Source organism: Pholcus phalangioides, unplaced genomic scaffold, assembly GCF_987345545.1.
Source record: "Pholcus phalangioides strain wild (caught in Gottingen) unplaced genomic scaffold, Ppha-v1.0 ptg000009l_1, whole genome shotgun sequence".
NCBI classification, from domain to species: Eukaryota; Metazoa; Arthropoda; class Arachnida; order Araneae; family Pholcidae; genus Pholcus; species Pholcus phalangioides.
This window is the reverse complement of record NW_028301602.1, coordinates 37,624,716-37,646,104: the sequence shown is the minus strand read 5'-3', so window position 1 is coordinate 37,646,104 and position 21,389 is coordinate 37,624,716. Positions and strand designations below refer to the sequence as shown.

The 21,389-nt window shown below is 36.8% G+C and overlaps 1 protein-coding gene across 1 annotated transcript in view; it reads left to right on the top strand.

Annotated features, from left to right (window-relative positions):
* LOC149083024 (myelin regulatory factor-like) overlaps window positions 1-21,389 on the top strand; it is a 112,657-nt gene continuing 91,268 nt past the window's right edge. The window contains exon 1 of the mRNA XM_089236122.1: window positions 1-104. Within this exon, the coding sequence (XP_089092248.1) occupies window positions 92-104 (13 nt within the window). The 5' untranslated portion in view covers window positions 1-91. The remainder of the gene's footprint in view (window positions 105-21,389) is intronic.

The window sequence follows — 21,389 nt, the reverse complement described above, 5'->3', positions numbered from 1 at the left end:
ATATTCTGAATGTCTTTTGAGAAAGGGCAGTTTGACGTCAAACGAGGAATGAGTCCGTCGGTGAGCGGTAACTGCTGCTGCTTCTTCTACCATGTTCGTTTTTGGTGAGTTTTTCCATGTTTCTAACGGGTAACATTGAAGTATGTACATGAATTTTTCCTTATTTTAAATATTATCATGCGATAAACATGTTCAAAACTACTTGGGGGAGACTAAATTGATGTCTATGATACTGTAATAACCTGTATCACATACACTTACTGGACTTACTAAAATATACTTCGACCCCCCTTATGTAAAGCTCATCTTAATAGGTAGTTTGGTTTTTATAAGCGTTCATACCGTGCCGTCTTCGTTATTAACGATTTGAAATGGATGAATTCGGTCCTTCACTGACAATTTGCAGTCGATCTTGTAAGGTTGCGAAGCGATCACTACCTCGATAATAAGCGACGACATCTGTGAAAGATTTCTGTCGATCTTTTCCAGACCAGTGTTCCTCAGCCTTTTTCCCCTTGGATTATATATTTTTTTCCGTCGGACCCCAGAGCCTTTTCATCATCATCCAGGAGTGAAACCCTGTCTAATTACTGAATTGATTTTTTTTCTTCAAATTTATACTGAGCATAAATTTTGAAATTGGGTCGGTCTATGGACGAGTTCAGTGAAGTTCTCTGATGTCTTGGTTCTATGTAGGATTGTCTCCACATCATTGGTAAAGTTATGCTCTGAGATGCTCCGTACTTGGCAGGAAGTAAAAGTTTGCATTTTCACATGCTACCCTCCATAATCATAGCAAAGGATTCTACATTTCATCATAGTAGCCCCCCCCCCCATGCACATGAGGCACTCTGGCTATGTCCGGATAGTTAAAATGGATCCATACTTTGAGAAGGACTGAGTTTTTATGTTCAGTAATTTGTTAGATTCTAAAAATAGTCACACTTTTCTTTCAGCATATAATTAAATTTAAAATTTTCATATCTTAATTTCTTTCATAGCTCTCTGTGGCCTTGTGATGGCTTCTCTCTCCCTTGATTTTCACCTGTGGCCTTCTTCAGAATATCCTAAGACCACTGGGGGGGATATAACCCCAGGTTGAGAACCATTTTTAACTTTAATTTTTCCACGTTTGTTTGATGATGAATGTGGTGGTCTCAACCGTGACCTACGTGAGTGACACTTACTTTCGAAGGTCACGTCTCAACTCCCGGTTAATGTTTTTCAGAGTACTGTATGACACATCCGTGAATTCGTTAACTTCATTCAGCTGTGTTATTTTTAACCTGCGGATCAAAAGATACTGAATGTTTTTGTGTTTCACGGACCCTTTGTGCCAATGATACGAAGGACAGGGAGTGATGATAAGATGAAGGCCACAGACCCCTTGAAAAAAAATAATCGGCATATTATAAATTAAAAAAAAACAATAGCTTAATTATTTTTCTATCCAAGATCACGGATTCCTTGAAATCTCTCCATGGACCTCTAGTTTAGGGCACCCCTGCTGTAGCCTAAAAGCTTTGCAGAAAGTCTGCAGAGGCTCTACCGACAACTACCGATCAATATCTGGTACTATACTTTTTTGGAATAACTGTGTAAACTGGTGAATTTGCACTTCCAGATGGGCCTTGATAGAATGGCTCCAAAGCATTATTTTTCCTAGGAACCCCAATGAGTCTATTAAGGCAGTCTTGGATCGCACACACCCCAGTTTAATTTGCATTTGTTATAATGTAAAAGTTCGGGATGGATGCAATTTTACCTTCTCTGAAAAAAAAATGAAGGGGTGGAGCCAAACGTTTGAAAACGAATTTCGAGTGGCTTTCACTCTGAAACGGATGAAAATAGGCTTGTAGGCAGTCGATATCATGCAAGATCATTACTGGATATATGTGACATCATCCATCCTATCCAGCAATCGATTCCGTCGTTTAGTACACGCATGTATCGTGTACTGAAAGAATAGATGAAAATGAAAAGCCGAAAATGAAGTTGAAGGTTTAAAAGAGAAATTTATGTAGGAGGGGGGGAGAGAGGGGAAATCGCATGCATGCATTACATTATCCAATTATTTCACTGGTTTAGCACTTTGTTATGAACGTTCTTTCTGTGAGATAGGGGTTTTTCTTTTCTTTTTTTTCACTTCAGCATGTTGCACTTGTTTATTAACTCATGTTGTCGGTCAGCCGCATGTGAGTTTCCTGGGCAACCGCAAAGGGTGGAGGGCGAGGGCTAGTCCGAACAATAAAAACACGACAGTTTCTGCGAAGAAGCAAGCTAATGGAATTCGAATCGTTCTGATCACGGAAAAACTCTCACTTTTTTTCGAACGCTCATCGATAAATATAAGAGAAGAAGCATCAGCAGCACCGCCACGAATTAATCTCTCGTGTTTCACGCATATTTCGTACGCAACATAGACCTTTCTTTCAGGACATCCTCAAAGATGCCTTTTTCTGCGGGACATGAAATATGTCAACCTAAAAAGTCGGGTGCAATATTATTATCGTTGTTTTTCGTTTTTTATTATTATTATTATTTCCAAGTTTTCTCCAAGATTGCCTCTCGTTTGTGGATAGTTTACCGAAATTCCCTACTTTTTGACGTAGAATAAATAAGTCATTCCAATATTTTAATATAACTGCAACGTACTCATTTCTGCGTACTCCATCGAATTGCGTATATACAGGGCGATTCAAAACTCAACGTACAAACTTTTAGGGGGGAGGTAGAAAACACAAAAACAAAACAGAATCACACATTAATGTATGACCAGAAACTCAACCTGAGCAGCTGTAGGATAAACGAAGATGCAGAAATGACAAGTTAATAATGGGCGGAAAAACTCTTTATTTAGCGATACTTTACACGAGGACAGTACGTTTACACGTTAAGTTTCACAACAAGTACTCAAAGCTCTTAACGTCCAGAGTTATGCATGCTTCACGACGCCCACGAATCCTTTCAAAAATACTCTGCATTTCGCGGACGTTTGCAGTTGCGAAGATTCTTACGGCGACGTCGGTGTCAGAGTCAACGGGCGTCTCGTAGACCATGGCTTTCAGGGTCCCCACAAAGTAATTGTTGCATGCTCTCCGTACGCAATCGGAACTTTGAATGACTAGTGCGGTATTCCAACTGAATCACTGGTTAACAGCGCCCTCCAGAGGACAACAGCGTACTCAAGCGTTCATAACTGTGGATAGTAAGAACTTTGAGCACTTGTTGTGAAACTTAACGTGTACACGTACTGTCCTCGTGTAAAGTATCACTAAATAAAGAGTTTTTGCATCCATTATTGGATTGTCATTTCTACATCTTCGTTTATCCTCCAGCTAATCGGGTTGGGGCTTCCGGTCATACATTCCTGTGTGATTCTGTTTTGTTTTTGTGTTTTTTACCTCCCGTAAAAGTCTGTACGTTGAGTTTTGAATCACCCTTTATATATTAGACATAGCTCTCCACTTCCTGCCAATTTTTCTTTTGGCGTTTTTTTGCTTTTTTTTTGTTTTTGTTTCTTTCAGCGTTCTTTGAGGAATTGTTACTAAGATCGTTTTGTAACAATTATGTATAAATACAATCAAAACCATAATACAAATAAATCACGAAAATAGATTGTAAATATATGCCAATTCATTCGTTTATTTCTATAATCCCTCAGTCTTTAATTTTGTGAACATCATCCAAAAATTCCACAAGATGAAAAAGTAAACACGGTGAAAAAAAATTTGGTGTCCTTGAACGGGACCCCTGCATGTTTCCCCTTTCGCCCATGCGCCAAGGTCTCCTACGACGTCTAGAATTGTTTAGTGTTTCTTTCTTTTTTCTATTAAACTAAAGACGCGTGTGATACTGCAGTCCTATTATTTTTCTGACAGAATAAGTAGATTGCAACGCTGGTTCCATAGTCTTGACGCATAATTATCGCCTTTTTTTCCGATCCGTAGAGTTCAATCAAGACCACCCTGTATGCATGTCAACTTTTTTTTTAGTAAGTTTCGCTCCTTCGGGCGAGTTTTGTTTTCTTCCTTAATGTAGTTTCAAGAACCGATCAAATGACTTGTATTCGTATTCATTTGTACATTAACGATTAATCACCAGACCAACTGTTAACGACGATGTTATTCTCTCATCTGCAACAAAACAACGACGATCACAACATTTAGAGATCGAATTTTTTTTTCCAATATGTCATCGTCATCATTACGACGTTGTACTAATGTCATTATAAAGTGAATTAATGAGCTGAATATACTTTTGACTCCAGCACGAAACGAATACTCCACGATTACATCGCAATATACTAATTTTATTGTTATTATTGACCAATCCTGGTTATAGATAGATTGGCATCACTAACCAATAGAAACGCGATGAGTAGTATATTTTCTTTTTACTAAATGTTTGTGATCGATAAACGCGATTGGCTTCGGTCTATTGCGAAGGTGATCGTTCACAATGCTGTCTTTCCGTGACAAGTCAAATTTCAGAGACACTTCGTCTCCTAGAGTTTTGTTTTCTGTCACTATAGTGGCTGATGAAGTAGGCTGGTGGTTATATATGTGCGCTTACAAGTCACTCACTTTTCAGTGGTCTTTCCCCTCCCCCCTTTCAATCAATGTTTGCGCGAGAATATATGCGATACAAACTCTGCTAGACCGGAAAATTAGCTATCGATCAAAAACATGTTATCTGAGAGTCAAACGATCTCTATCTTTTAATATAATATAAAAAGAAAACAAAATTCCTATTTGTTCTCTGCAATTGTAGTTCGTTTCGTGCACTATAAACTTTTCTCTCTCGCATAAATTAGAAATCTTATACACAATCACATCAAGGGACTTCAAAGCATCACCCTCGAAGTTTTTTGCAGTGACTCGCCTTCGAAAAGCGTTCCTGCGCAATTATCCGCATATGCAAATTCCTAAGAATGCAAGGGGTTGTTTGCCCTGTTTCGTTAAAAAAAAATGTTGGTTTTTCTATTCTGTACGTAATATATGTATAAGTCTTTAAAAATTGCTTTTTTAACAAACTAAGTTCGAAAACTTTTATTTCTATTCCAGCCATGTTAGAAATGACACATGGCAGTTCACACGTTTATGAAACGTGAATTGAAAAAAAAAAAATTTCTCTCCTCTCTTTTTATAGTCAAAAATTTGCCGCCCTGGGCTATAGCCCGCTTAGCCCCCCCCCCCCGTAAATACACCACTGGTTCATAGCCAATTTGCTGTAAACTGAATTTTTTTTAATCAAATAATTAAGGGAAATAAAAGGCCACAGGAAATCGCAGTGAATTATAATATAAATTACCTAAAAACGTTTAACATTACAAGTATGTTGAATTAAAATATGCATTTATAGCCATAAAATTATAGCCGCTGTGGTGGTCGAGTGATCACGGTGACTTACTCGCATGACGAGGACCCGAAACCGACCATGACCCCTCCGCTTTGTCCCCATAGGGGATATAAGCTCGTCACTCAGAGTGTTTGGGCCATGGTGGAAGAGCGATGCAACGTCCGCGGAGCATTAAGCACCGAAAGACCCACAGCGGGCAAGGAGACAAAAAGTTGAGGTTACATGGGCATGTGTGTACGAACGTCGCCAGCAGGCCTCGCAGGGAGCCCACGAATAATTATAGACACGTGTATATATATATAAGAGATATATATATATATATACAAACATATAAACACTCATATATATAATATATACACCCAGACGACATTGGCGACACATGCGACATTGTCCATTGACAGCAACGGGAATCAAGGAACTTCATTGTCTGTCAGAAGCCGCGCACAAAGACACCGTGAAACACCTCCAAAATATCTCATGTCATGCCAGAGGATCATAGTCTGAGTCTGATGAAGGCATGGACGGAGATATGGGGGGCGTGGGTGCCCCCCAGTGTCAAAGGTGGAGTCGACTGATCTAATGTATGAATTGACATAATCATCATCGTGCCCCCCCCCCCCAGACTCCCAAGTCTATCACCGCCTATGGGCGAAGAGTTGTTATCAGCTTGTGAGGGAACTGACACATTCGTACTTTGGCACTGTTTCGTGACTGTGATTTTGTCTTCGTTTGAAATGACGTATCTAATAAGGCGCTTAGTTCTTTCTATTCAGGAGTGTTTTCTCAGTAATTGTAGCTTCCAGGTGGTGTGATTCTGTGGCGTAGTAGAGCCAAAATGTGAAAGTCCTTGGTGTACTCGCATGTCGTAGCATAGTGAAATACGGTTCCCTCCCCTCCACATTTACACATGCTAGGAAACCTACTCTTATGAAAACGATGAAGATAGGAGAGGAAGGGGCCATGCTTTGGAAAAACAGGAGTTTTGAGACGGGTCAGGAGGCTACTACTACTATTGAACCAGACATTCATATCGTCCATATTCCTCTGCGGAACTTCTTACGAATCGGTCCATGTTGGAATGTGTGTGTAGTGAACCTGACGCGAAGTTTGCTTCTGTGTAATGCTTGTTGTGTGTAGTGCTTCCATCTGCCATCAAGTTTTCTAACTATGAGTGAAGCGTAATGATTAAATAATTGTATTGTTGTAGGCCTGTTGCTCTGTGTGGCGAGACTTTCAACGGGGAGATCGGTTCGCATTCGCTCCTCGAAGTTGGGAACCACAGAAAACCAACTTCAGCCGACCACCACTATGTGAATTTGGCTTCACATTCTACCAGGAGACTGAGTGGGGGCAATCCCAGTATGACTTGAAGTGCATTTGCGGTCGTGGTTGAATAGCCTTAGAGATATATGTATAGCAGATATCCTCCCTGAATTGAGTCAAGGCGCTTCTGTATTGATACGGTAGCATTGGCTCCCCATAAGGCGGCTCCATACACCAGAATACGTTGCGCAACCGTGATGTAAAGAGTCCTGCGCATCCTGGTGTTGATTCCCTCAATTCCTGCCTGCTATACAGTGAAGCCTCGTGAGTAGCTGATTGGCTCTTGTGTTCAGCTCTGTGATATGGTCTTTCCAGTCCAATTTGTCGTTAAAATGGATCCCTAGAATTTTAATTTTGTGGACTCTCTTGATGAAGTAATTTGACGAACGAATTTGTGGCGGGCGTTTCCCTTTGGGGGAGACCATCATAGAAAGTTTGTTTTGTTCATGCGGGTTCGAGCCCCACCGTTGCCACAAAGGTGGTCGGCTGAAGTTGGTTTTCTGTGGTTCCCAACTTCAAGGCGCGAATGCGAGCCGATCTCCCCGATAAAAAGTCTCGCCATAGAGTTCAACAGGCCTACAAATGGTGAAAATATTCAATCATTACACTTCACTCACTTCTGAAATATAGATGGCAGCACTGGAAAATCATACAAAACACTAGGTATGCTCTCAGACTGTCAGGTGCACAAACTTACACTTCCGCCACAACTTACTAGGTAGTAAATTGCTCATGGCTTGTGTTGTGCTCGGTTTGAAAAAAAGAAAGAAAAAGTCGTAGTTATATAATATAACTTGTATAACATCGAAATTATCTCAGTAAAGGATTAAAAATTCAAGTAAGCTTCGTTGAACAAACAAACGAAAAAAAAATGTGGCATTTCTGTTGAAAATAGTCATGGTTGTCAAAAATACGGGTCATATGGTCATCACAGTTATCGAGGATGATCGAAAAACTGATTCAGAGAGTTATTACTTATCTCCGTAGTTTTATAGCCTTCAAGCTCATACTCAACAATCATTCACTTTAATAGTTATACATAGACAGAGAAGAAATTCAGCTGTCAATCTGGCTTTGATACCGTGTAGTGAGCCTCATCCGAAAGTTCACAATTCCCAATCTGTAAAAATATATCTTTCTCGAATCCTCGTATTACTCATAGACATTCGAACGATACACACCTGAATGATACCTACCTGAATCGACTGAAATGATTTCGACCGATCGATCTTAATAATGTCTTGCTTACAATGCAGCTGTAGCACGTCCAATAACATTCCCGAGAAACTCGGGTCAGTTTATCTCGCACGATGATTTTTGAATTTGTCACCTGACCTGTATAAATATATATTTGTATAAAAAGTACAGTCAAATCTCGATAAGGTCGGAATTATACTATAAAAGTTTGATAGAAAATCTTTTACAAAATTTGACAAAAATACGATCAATAAGCATATTGGTTTCATTTGCTCGATGCAACATATAAGATTATCGTTGCATTTGTTAAGTTCTATAAAATAATTTTTATGAAACTTTTATTGGCTTAAAATTAGCAGTTCTATTAACGAACATCGCGTTTGACTGGTATCGCACTATAGGAGTTCTTTGACAAAGATCTCCCTTATACAATAAGTTTTGAAAAAGACATATGATAATGTAATGGTCAACTTTGGTAAAATACGTGTCCTGTCAAAGTTTCTTTTGTCACAGTTAGTCTCCTCATGTCATATTTGATATAAGCTTCACAGAGTTGATGCACTTTCTATCCTATAGTTTCAACCGCTGAATATATACTTTGTGATTTGATCGAATTAATTAAAAAAATGACTGATAGGTGGTCAGAGAGTGGGAGGTACAAATATCTTAATATATGAATATCAGAGATATGCATTTTTCCATGAGCAATCCATAGTCTTAGGCCGGTATTATATATAAAAGTTATAAAAAAAAATATTATAAAACGAAAAATGCAACCAATAAACGTATAGGTTACGTTTGAGTGAATGTGACCAAAAGGCTTATTGGTAGTTTTTTAAAGTTTTGTATAAAAGATATTTTACCAAAGTTTTATAGTGTAATCCCGGCCTTATCCACACACGCTTCTTTTCCTGCCTATTCTTTAAAATCAAAGCCATTACAATAAAAATGCATATGATAAATTTGCTACATAAATTTATGAATTATTATTTACAGCAATGATGATGATTCAATAATTATTCTCATGCCTAATTATTGACCGAAAATATAAAAAATGGTTCAAAAACCAAAAATCCCGCATAAAACTTTAGTGTTATCGGTTTGTCGTAATGCAAAAGAACTTGTGAAATTTTTTCCTCCATATTTCATGTATTAATTATTGATCTGCATTCATAACTGGCAAAAAAAACTTTTCCCTTAATATACTGGTAACAAAACAAGTGAATTCAAACTGACCAAAACTTTCAAAAATATTTTATAAATCTTTCATATAGTGTAATGTGATCTCAAAAAACCGACCTTTACGCTGGGATTACACTATAAAAGTTTTCTGAAAGTTCTTTTATAAAATTTGAAAAATTCAACCAGTAAGCTTATCGGTTGCATTTGCTCAAATGTAACCTATGAGCTTTATTGGCTGGATTTTTCAAGTTTTATAAAAATAATTTTATCAAACTTTTATAGCGTCATCCCGGAATTAGTAAAAAATTTCAAACTACTGGATATGTAGAAATTGTCAATGATGAATTATCCTTATGCCTAATTAATATTGAATATTTAAAAAAAACCGATTTAAATAACAACAAGCATACACAAAACTTTGGTATCGTCGATTTTTCGTAACTTAAAACTTTCCTTTTCATGTATTAATCATAGTCGAAGCTCGTTAAAAGGACCACCTTCGTTGCACGGAAAACGGACTTGATATTGGGAAATCGTTATATCGAACGTTTTGAAGAAGTCATAACCGTTTAGCTTCTTCGGAAAATTGTATATCGTATTGTTTTTATAATTATTTTATTTTATTTTTTATAATGATGCAATGGAAATTCATCTGGCTGAAAAAAACTATTACATTATTCAGTATGTACATTTTTTTTTACTCATGAAAGTACCGTTTATATGGCCTATATAAACTTACATTTATATTTTATTATATGCAGCAAAATAATAAGTTCACTTGCCTGCATATTGCTCCGTTGAGAAATTAAGTAAATTGCTCAATAAAATTCAGAATAATATTTTAAAAATAATCAGCTTCGTAGGAAATGAGAGTGAACCATCAGGTTCAAAAGCAAAACAGAATGGTAAGCAAAGTTTCCAGCAATAGCGCTAGTTAGCCATTGGGTTTTCTGTAGAAGTTACAGCGCTTGATCTTTTAACAATCCATGTTCCATAACTAATCTTCTCCAAACATCAAAGGTGAAGGTCAAACACACACTCACAACGGCAAATCTTTTCTATTTCTTTAAAAAAACGAGGGCCGAGTTGTGTTCGCTCGTTGTAATGGATTGAATGATATGCATCGGTGGTTATATTTAAAAGATAACATGGTGGAAATAGGAAAATGTTTGGGACCTGCCATACCTGTCGTTATAATGGAAAGGTCACTATAATGGACGGTCATTATAACGAGCGTCGACTGTATCATTTTGTGTATATATAATTTCAAAAAAAATATGTATACAATTTTGAAATCGAAAGTATTCTTGCTGAACCACCCTGTATTATTTTTGTCCGATGCCCATCCAAATGCTGTCTATAATAATTTCTGGTCCCTGATAAACTTAACCTCTCTTGCATCTCAGTTTTGAGGGAGAAAAAAATTCTAATGCCTGTGGGGTGTTTAACGGGAATTTTGCCCACAGCGGCATTTTCAAACCTACTTGAAGGCTTGCCTTTGCCAATTCTTGCATCATTTCATAATTTATTCTGGATTAATATATATATATATATGTATGTATGTATAAGGCCGGGACTACGCTATAAAAGTTTGATAAAACTTGAAAGTGTCACCTATAAGATTATTGATTACATTCTAGAAAATGCAACCGATGATCTTATTCGTAGCATTTTCAAGTTTTATAAAAGGACTTTTATCAAACTTTTACAGTGCAATCCTGGTCTTCCGGGGATGTTTCCCAATCTATTCCAAAACGGTTTGAGATTCCATCAACCGATCATGCCGTTAATTTTCGAAAACAAAATCTCTGGTTTTTTTTCTCAGAGCGCGATCAGAAATCTCTCCCCTTTAATTTCAAACCCATTACAGAAATACAAGTGTCCCCTAAATTCGTAAATAGTTGAAAAATTCATAAAAATTGAAGGAATTGGTATGTATATTGGAAATGGTATTTGCGGAAATATTATTCTCACGAAGACAGACTTTTTGATACCGAAAAGAAAAATCTGTTCAATTTTTTGTTGATAGAGGTCGCGGGACACCGGCAGGAGTGATTGAATCTTTCTTCAATCTCTTCTGTGTCCGACACTTTCGTAAACGGTTCACCATATTTTCGATTGTATAAAATGCTATGCCACACATCTTCAATACGTACATTTTTGAAAATTTTGAAACAATAAGAATAAAATGTGTTGCTAGCACCTTGCGCGCATAACATGTAACATGACACAATGTAGGTAATCAAATGTGATTTGCAATACAGCAACTATTATAAGTGTAGAATATTTATAATTTACATTGTTAAATACTTTATTTATAAATGAAAAATATCTCATAAATGCTCAAATAGTTAAAAAAAAATTATTAAAATCAAATAAATCAGTATATTTCTATGTAATTTGCGAAAAAAATTATTCTCACGAAAGGAGATTTTTTCAATTAGAAAAAAAAATTAGTTTTGATTTTTGTTAATAGGGGGCGCTGCACAAAATCGAATCGTAGAATTCCTTCACAGAACCTTTCATCAATCTCTGTATCCGATACGTTCGTTAAACTTCAGCCAGTGACTCGTGCGCTGAGCGAAACAACTTCACCAATAGTTCTTTATCCACCAATGGAAACCTTATCTTGGGTCCAGTAACAAGAAAATTCAGAAATGAGCTGTTTGTTAATCATACACCTTTTATAGGATTCTGATTTGTATATTTCAAGGGATTTGCATTTATATGCTGCATCCTCTGTAGTCTATATCGACAAAAATCTGAACTACTTTTTCTTCTGTACCGGGAAAAAATACTTTTTGTTAGAATCACTTTTTCGCCAAAATTGCATCTAAATATACCAATTCCTTCAATTTCTATGAATTTCAAAATTGTTTACGTAATGAGGATTTCCTTTCCCCCTTTCAAATCAATGGAAAATGCTGAAGGAAATAGAAGTTTCAGGGTGATAATTACATACATACGGAGATCCAAAACAACAGCAGAGCATCAATCAATCACCAGTCGAGGAATGATAATCAAGCGACCATTGTTCTCCTCGGTGATGTATGCGCTTATTATCTTCGATGCATAAAAATTAGATTGCTCAATTTAATCATTGATCAACTGGACTTTTTTTTTTTCGAAATTTCTATCTTTATTTTCCATATTTTTTAAAAGTTCGATTGATTCGCATTCGATAAATTTGGTTGAGTTCTATTTTAATTTTCCTCCGAATTTGGTCAATTTGCTGTAGATACTAATCAGATGCACTGTGATTTATTTTTAATTTCCTTATGTCGTACCAAATAAAACTAAATAAAGGTTATTTTTTCCCTTTTTCTTCCATAATTGATGTTTGATTTTATTCTTGAGGTTTTGAGGGAATCCGAAAACTCCCATCAAAGATTCAGTCGAATTGTGAAGAGTAACTACAGTCAAACATATTTATAACAGCATCGAAGATTCTACGAAATTTTGTCGTAAAGGACGAGAGAGAGAGAGAGAGAATTGTAGTTATAATATAATCAATGGTGACGTTATCATGACCTTTTGACCTTTTAGGTATATGGTGGTCACTGACCAGTATTTTCATGAAATTTTGGTCGTCCTGACTTAAGTGCAAAGAAGTCCCGTTATTTGACGTAGTTTCAACGAAGCCAACTGTTATTTTTATTAAGAGTATCCATACTTTTTGGGCTATATATGTTTGAATTTTTATACTTCATTGAAATCGAGGATTAAAGTTATTTTCCACAACTCATTAATTATATTATGACTACACTAATGCTCACAAGTTAAGCAAAAAAATCAAAAATGTGTGCTTATAAAAGCAGATGTTCTAATTGTTACTAATTTACACAGATGTCGGCCAATGTGAGATATGACCACTTATGTTCTGGATGCACAGGATCGACAACGCATCGATCCATACCAATAATAAGATTTTCAATGGAATTTTGCGGTATCGGGGTCCATTTAAGCGAAAGACTTGTTTGCAGCTCACCGAGGCTTTGGGAATGGTCATCGGGAGCAGTTGAATGTTTTGTCATGGATGTCAAATTCGGTTCAAGGTCAGAAGAAATGGGTGGCTATTCCACATACGAGTCAGCGTTCCAGACTGAACGTAATGCTCGACAACACAAACCTGGGTTAACTTTTGCATTATCGTCCATAAACCTGGCATCAGGTTCCGTGACAGAAAGAAATGGTGCGAGCATATGGTGCATGGATATCATCTCGATAGTACACTACCGTCTCTGAACCTCTAGTACAGACATAAAGGTCGGTGCGGGCACCAATAGCAATTTCTGTCCGGATCATCATATCGTTTCATCTATTTTCAATTGGTGAGATAAACAGTGGAATCCCGTTTTAACGAATACCGTTATAGCGAAAATCTCGTTTTAACGAACACTTTTCTGATTCCCCCCCCCAGATAAGTTTACATAGGAACAATACAAAAAACGTGGAATTCCTTTATAACGAAGTGATTTCTCCGGTCTCTTGGAGTTCGTTATAATGGGATTCGACTGTACAAGTGAAATAACTCGGCAAGATTCATGTAATAATCAAAGATAGATGTCTTTTTTTTCTAGATTTTTACTCTGTTCCCCCGATTCTATGCGATTTATGATCCGGCTCTGTCTTCGTTGCACGTGAGCGGCGGGTGCATTTGTAAGGTAATCGACAGTAAATACGTATTCTGTGATAATCGCGTGCGACTTTCTTATTTCTATTCGTAGCTATAATTGCCGTCACGTGCTCAATTCCACCCTCTTGTCATGTGAATGAACCACCTGTGGTCGAACGTCCGCCCCCTTCCCCATTACATATACCGTCGTTGTGGAACTCGAAACATGCAACTGGACGCGAAATGAAACGCCATTCAACAGATGCGCGTGTGTGTGTGTTTCCTTCTACTTTTGCTTTTTAAACGAACGAAAATATTCGAACTTTAAATTCTATTAAATATCCGTTTAAAAATTTATGAAATAGACTGCAGCGCAAATATTAAGCAGTTATGCAGGATAATTTCGTTATTCCCCTTGCCGCATTTTACTGACAAAACAGTCGATTCTAGAAGTATAGCCTACTTCCGATTAGGAAAAAAAACAAAATAAAACTGTGGAACTCAGTTACGTCATTCATGATGCAAAGGGGTTGTATAGTTATTAACATATAACTATAAAGGGGTTGTATTATAGTTATTAAAATATAAAAATTAACTTTTCATCTGCCCCCTCCCCCCGCCTTCAAAAACCCAATTAAAAAGTTACTTTACTGTGTCTTCCGAGGACACCAAAAAAAAGGGTTCACGTTTCTAAGCACAATATTCGCTGAGATATTTGAATTCAAAATCTGAGAAAAGTTGGGTGAGAACAGCGTAAATGATGGGGGGGGGGGGAGCGTTGTTCGTTAGTTTATATAATGCTGTTCTTCCCCAAATTTTCCTCCGATTTTTCAATTCAAATATCTCAGTGAATACTGAACTTTGTGACGTGAATTTTATTTCGTTGGCCTCAGAAGAGACAGGGCAACAACATAAATTAGATTTTTGAGGATAGGGTGCCTGTATAAAAAGTTCATTTTTATATCTTGGTAACTACACAACCCCTTGCAACATGAATGACGTATCTGAGTACTACACGTTATTCAGAAACTTTTCCTATCTGGAAGCATGCATCTAGGATCAACGGTTCACAAGTAAAATGTGGAAAATTAGAAAAAATTATTTATTTTTCTTCACTTACGATGAATTTTCATCAAATTTTTAAACTAATTCTTAGAATTATTGTTATTATTACTTTGATATTAATACTTTCATCGAAGGCTTTCTCAGCGTTAAGGTAAATTCTTATGAAAATAAATAAACTGTAAAAATATCACAGTTCCAAATACCGAGGTGTAGTTTTTTAGAGGCCAGCGGGCTTCATCGTAACTATTATCATTTTATTCAATCCCCCTTAAAAAGTTTATTGTCTGTTTTTTTTTTTAAATATTCGGTGGGACGTGGAAAGAAAGCTCAGAGAGCCATACATTTAAGATCCCTGTTCTTAAACATGTTTCTAAAGATGGTCACCACAATCGAGAAACTCATTTTCAAAAAGGAACATTTACAAAATTACTAAATTTACAGTACAGGTGAAAAAACGTATTCCTCCGGAACGGACTGCTTTACAAAAAGTGGAAAATAGTCGAACAGGTAGTATATGGGAGTGGTATAAGAATATTTAAATTCTATGTTTCTTGATCATCATTCAAGGGAGTTAAATACATTCAAATTTTCGAAATATTCAGTTTTGAAAGAAAATTAGCGGAAAAATATTACCTTTTGATTAAAATTTGAGGGGGTCTAGTCAGAAAAATTGGAAATTTTCTACGTCGCATGTTGGTTCCAGAACGATTTTACTAGCCCAGAGGAAGGTACCCTTACTACCCTCCCGTCATTAACATAAAAAACACAGTCATTCTACGGTGGAACTTCCAATAACGGACACCACCAACGGACACTTTTTTGAATTACGCCGACAGGATGTTCTTTACTATCCATTAACGGACACCACTCGTTAGTGGACAAAATTTTCGGTGTCATGGGTGTTCGTTATCGAGAGGTTCCATTGTAAAATATGACTTCGAAAGCGCTGCTGAAAAAATGTGCCGTTTTGAAAAAATTCCCTTATTGCCAATAAAACAACCACTTTATGTCCCCTTTTGAATGAAAAATAGCGAAGTTAAAGAACGGGGTGTATATGTTACCTTTTGGTAGGAACGACAAACTTCACATTTTAATTTCTACCAAAAATATTCCTGTTTGAATAAACAAGAGGTTCTTAACCTATGGGTCGCAGGGTTCTTGAGACAGGTCGTGAGAGCACACTTCAATCCAAGATCAATAAAAAAAGTTCCTAAATTATGCAAAATTCTTCCAGAATTAATGAAAGATAATTAAAAAATTAATGAAAGATAATTAAAAAATTAATGAAAGATAATTAAAAAATTAATGAAAGATAATATCTAAAATTAATGAAAGATAATTAAAAAATGAATTAAATATAATTGGAAATGATAAAGAAGTAAAATTCCAGAAGTGATAAAAGATATCTCAAGAACTAATGAAAAATAACTCAAGACTTGATTGAAAATACGTCTAAAATTAATGAAAGATAATTAATAAATTAAGGAAGGATTCCAGATTTGATGAAAAATAATTCTAAAATATTAATGAGACTGAAAATTGTACTGAGAAATAATTTTAAAATCAATGAATATTCACAATTTATGAAAGGAATATTTGGAGAATTATTGAAGGCTTTCAATAACCTTGGGTCCACTGTTTGGACTAAGGCCGTGTATGACAACGTCCGTGTGTCAATATGACCTATTGACAACATGGGTTTAACTAGGTTCGAAAACTAAACATTTTGTTAATCAGAAATATTTAACAAGAATTTTTAAATTTTAAAAGTAGCTGTGATGGGTCGCGAAGCTGATCATGTCGTTGATTTTGGGTCACGGCTGAAAAAGGTTAAGAACCCCTGGAATAAACCCTGCCGCATAATGAGACAGAACTCCTCCCAAAAATTCAGAAACCGTTAAAAAAAGTGCATTTCGGGAAGAAAAAAAAAACCCCCTTCCCTCTTGGAAAAAATAAGCTCCTCAATTGCGGTTGAAACATTACAAATCGGTTTTCTTGAAACACGGCCCTATAAACGCTCGGAAATTTTACGTACAGCATTATGTTTAGTTTGTTATGTCATCTCTTGATGCTACAATACTTATACAATATGAATTATGTAATGTAGTTGAAAAAAATATTAAAAAAAACGTGATAATTTCTTTTCGATTCGGGAAGTATTTTTCTCCTATCGATATTACAATTACGTAAAAAAAAAAAAGCCAAACTTTTCATTATTCATTTCTCTAATGTTCTTTTTTTTTTTTCTTTTCCTCATTGTCTATCCTCATTTCTTTTTAATGTCCACTAAGATCTGGTTACAATGGCTTGTGAGGCGCGAATTACTTCACTACAGTATACGTACAATTTCGAAGCATATAAATCGGAGAAAAAGAGTCTCTCAGGAAGTGCTTAATTCGATCGCTGATGCGAAAAGTCGTTCGTTGCGCACACAAATATATACTCACGTGAAAAAAAAAATAAATAAGACGAGGGGGGGATCTTTCTTGAGAAAAAGAATTGGTTGCATTAGGCAAGAAAGAAAAGAAAAAGCTTAATTCACTTCCCGAACATATTCTAAATGTACCACAAGGAAAACGATCTCTTTAAATTTATCTCGGATTAACTCGCGTCAAAGTACTCTTTTGGCTTAAGTAGCTTTTTTGATGATGATCCAAAAACTAGCTGAAACAATCAAATTGACATTTTTTATTCTTTCATCCAATATTGTTGAAATCGGACCGATTTCCGTCTTTTTTTTTGGGGGGGATTTCAACCGCGAACGTCCGAAATGCCTGTCTGTGTTGTGTAATGTATTCATATTTACCCTTGGTTTGAAACTTTGAAGTTCTACGGAGAAAAAGAAGCCAGGTTGATTTTGATTTTTTTAAGTGGTAGGCAAAAAAAAATGTGCAACATCAGACCACCGAGTCTCGATTGTTCGTGTGGTGATGTCTCGATTCATCTTTTCCCTTTTTATCCTCTTGTTGAAATAGTTGCCGTTTCATTTTCGGGGGGGGGGTGTGATAAATACCAGTTCTGTTTCTTTCGCTCCGTTTCCCGCCCCGTTCGTATGTTGACATCTTAAAAATGGGGTTCGGAGTGGACTTCAATATTTTTTTGAGTCAAGAACACGTGTGCATGCCCATCATCAGAAGAGCAGCGCCGATGTCAAGGATGCTCAACCTTTAGGACTGTGAGGGGTCACTTTATTGATTTGAAAACGTGTCAGACGCCACTTAAGGGATCTGGAAATATGCCGCGGGTCACTCGAGTGATCTCTAAATGTGCCGTTGGTCACTAAGCCATATGGAAATGCGGCTTGGACCGCTTGAGTGCTCTGGGACTGTACCGCAGGTCACTTTCGCGATTTGTAAATACCGCGCGAGTCACTTGAATTATCTGTAAATGTGCCGCCTTGTTAATTTTGACAAAATTAAGTTTGCCGGGGGTAGCGGGGTTGCGGGATTCATAAGATGACTCCGATAGCCACATTTGGCCCAAGAGCCATCGGTTGAGTATGTATGACCTATGTATTCATATGTCTAAACTACGACCAACATAAATGATGAATGTTTAGAATGGATGTCGATGTAGTGAGTATAGATTCAATCACATTGAGGACACTTACTACTTTGAAAGAGCATTGCGGTCCTCGCAAATCGTCATCGGCACGCAAATTTGTACCAGTCTCTGCCGCAGGAATATTTGAATTTGAAGTTATGAAATCGTCTATTTTTTTTTTTTTTTTGGCGATATTCGTGCGATATAAAAAGAGATAAATTGGATTTTTCAGTTGAGCCTCTGGTGAACAAGTACGACTGATTTCACGTCCCAGTGTCGGGTCATGACCCGGCTGTTGAAATGCACTGGTGTATACGTGAAAACTTTTTTTTTATTGAAATGCTGTATTTATACTGTATTAGGGGCCATTCAAGTATTACGTAAGCAGATTTTCAGCCATTTTTGACCCCCTCCCCCCACCCCTTGTCAGCAAAAGTCAGCAAAACACTGACCCCCCCCCCCCCCCGTCAGCAGCTTAGAATATTTCATATCTTCAAAAAGGGGTGGTTTATGACGTAAGCAACCTTTAAACCCCCCTCCCCCCCCCCTTGTCATCAAAAGTCAGCAAATCCGAAACTCCCCTCCCCCATAGATGCTGACGTAATACTTGAATGACCCCTTACTCACTGATATCACAATGCTCTGGAGACAAGACAACCATAAGTATTCTTTATGGGCATTGTATAATATTTTATCATGTGTATATATTGTTTGTAATTTGTGTTAATTGCATTTTTAATTGGGTTGCTGTATTTTTGAAACATATGACAACCATATTTTTATGGGCATCTTTTTATCAGCCACCTCGTTGGGCATTTTGCCTGTTGTGGCGTTGTATTTGTATTTGTATTTGTATTTGTATAAAAAAATCAATTTATTACAAAAATTTTGACAAAAATTTTGCGCCCCTTTTGAATAGAATACGTATTGCAAATCAGATATCTGACCAAAATGACTGCATTTCCAAAATTTGAAGTCACGAAACAGTTTTTTAACCGATGTTGTTTTTTTTCGGCCCGAAATATACTGAAAAATAGGATTTTTCTGGATGTTATGCCGAAATGAATCTGCCGAAAGAAAAGTGATTTGTCTCCTCCGAGAGATGATCGAAACCGGGTCTCCTTGCATACGTATTAGTTAGCGCTCTTGCCCGCCCGGTATACTAGGGGACCGGGGTTTGATTCCCGGAGACGACACAAATCCATTTTCTCCCCACAGATTCGCCTCGGCACATAACGTACATAAAATCTTATTTCTCAGTTATTTAACCTTTTAACTGGCGTTGACGAGATATCGTCTGAATAAACATGGGGAAACATGTTGATGTGTCTATGGGTAGATCACGTTCAGGCAAATCCAATGGTACCCTTCACTGGTGTCAGTGATGCGGTCTTCCGGTCTGAGTACCACACTATCATAACGAAATCACCTCACACTAGATCTCATGAATTGCTGTACAAGATGGGGGTAGATCTCGTTGAGGGGGACGAATATCCTAATTTACATATGTGTGTGTGCGTGTGTGAAGACTCTCTCTCTCTCTCTCTCTCTATTTTTAAGTTTTAGTTACCAAACCAAACAGGCCGTATTATACTGTAACGAGATTAAAAAAGGCGTTTTCTCGGATGTGTCGATGGCACAGCCACCATCCAATTTTTTTAATGTTGAGGCGATGAACTGGGAAGTCGAATCCTTATTTATGCGACCGACGCACAGTGGTCAATATAGCGAATTTATAAGGAAAAAAAATGTTTTCTCGAAAACTAATGAATAATTTTTGAAAAATTATTTTTGCTTCACATCAAAAATAGGCATCCACACAGGCTGAGAATTATAATTGAATAATAATAACGTTTGGGTAATTTTAAAACTACTTCGGCATGATTACTACGTTTTCTACATTTTCGATATTCTTTCCTTTTCAATGAAATAATTACTTATTTACTTTCTAGCTTTTACTGATGTTCCTTACTTTTCTGATTGAGTCTCCAAAATAATAACGCGTCACTCATATTTATTGCGAATAATATTTAGAAAATTATAACAATACCAAAACACATTCTAAACAAAATATTGCCGCGAAAACTTGGGATGAACACTTATTGGAGTTTATGAAGAATATGTAAAAAAAATCAAGATTTTCACTCAAAAATAATAAACTATTCTCTAATAACACAAAACATTAAAAATAAACAGTGCAAATGAACAAAATCTATGATTTGTGGGCTTGATTACGATTGAACATTTAAAATCACCATGCTGAATTTTTGTAGAAGAAACGTGTAAGGGTCTTGTTACTAGATCTCCACTTTTTTGATTAGAAACTGATGAAACATTTAATTTTCAGACGAAACTTACTACTCTTGACTTCTAGGCTATGTTAAAATTTTGACTTTTCATCAATATATTGGCTTAACAGGTCTGCTGACTTTTTAAAAGGCAAGCTCAACCCACCATTAGCGCGAATAACGTCAATCAACTCTAGACGAGTCACACGTAAGGCCATTTCAAAAGTTTCTTACGTAAAAAAGGGCGGCTGGTGGCGGCTACGCACAATGCAAAACGTTCACCATCAATGTATGGAACATCGGAAAAAACATTTCACGATTGAACCAAGTTAGTGGTTGTTTCGGACATTAGCCTACTGTTGAGACTGTCGACGTGTTTTTTTCCCTCCTCCCCTTCTCAAATGCAGTGAGTGTCACGTCGGGATCAAGAGATTCATTTACAAAATTTGACTTATTACAGTAGAACCTCTCCGTAACGGACGCCCGTAGGACCGAAAATTTTGTTCACTAACGAGGTGAGAGAATGGGTAGTAAAATACATTGAGACGTGTCGACGTAATTCAAAAAAGTGTCCGCTACGCTAACGGGGAGTCTGTTATGAGAGGTTGCACTGTAATAGGAACCCCAAGAAATCCTAGCACGTCTCTCATGTGGAAATATATTTTACAATTACCGATAAGGTAATAATAGTTTTTAGACGTTAAAATTCGGTAGAAATATTCAGTTAATGGGATATACTTTATTAACTATACACAGCTCTGATTTATCGCTCCTCCCAGAGTTGGATAATGTGGGAGAAAAAAAACAGCCTGTCC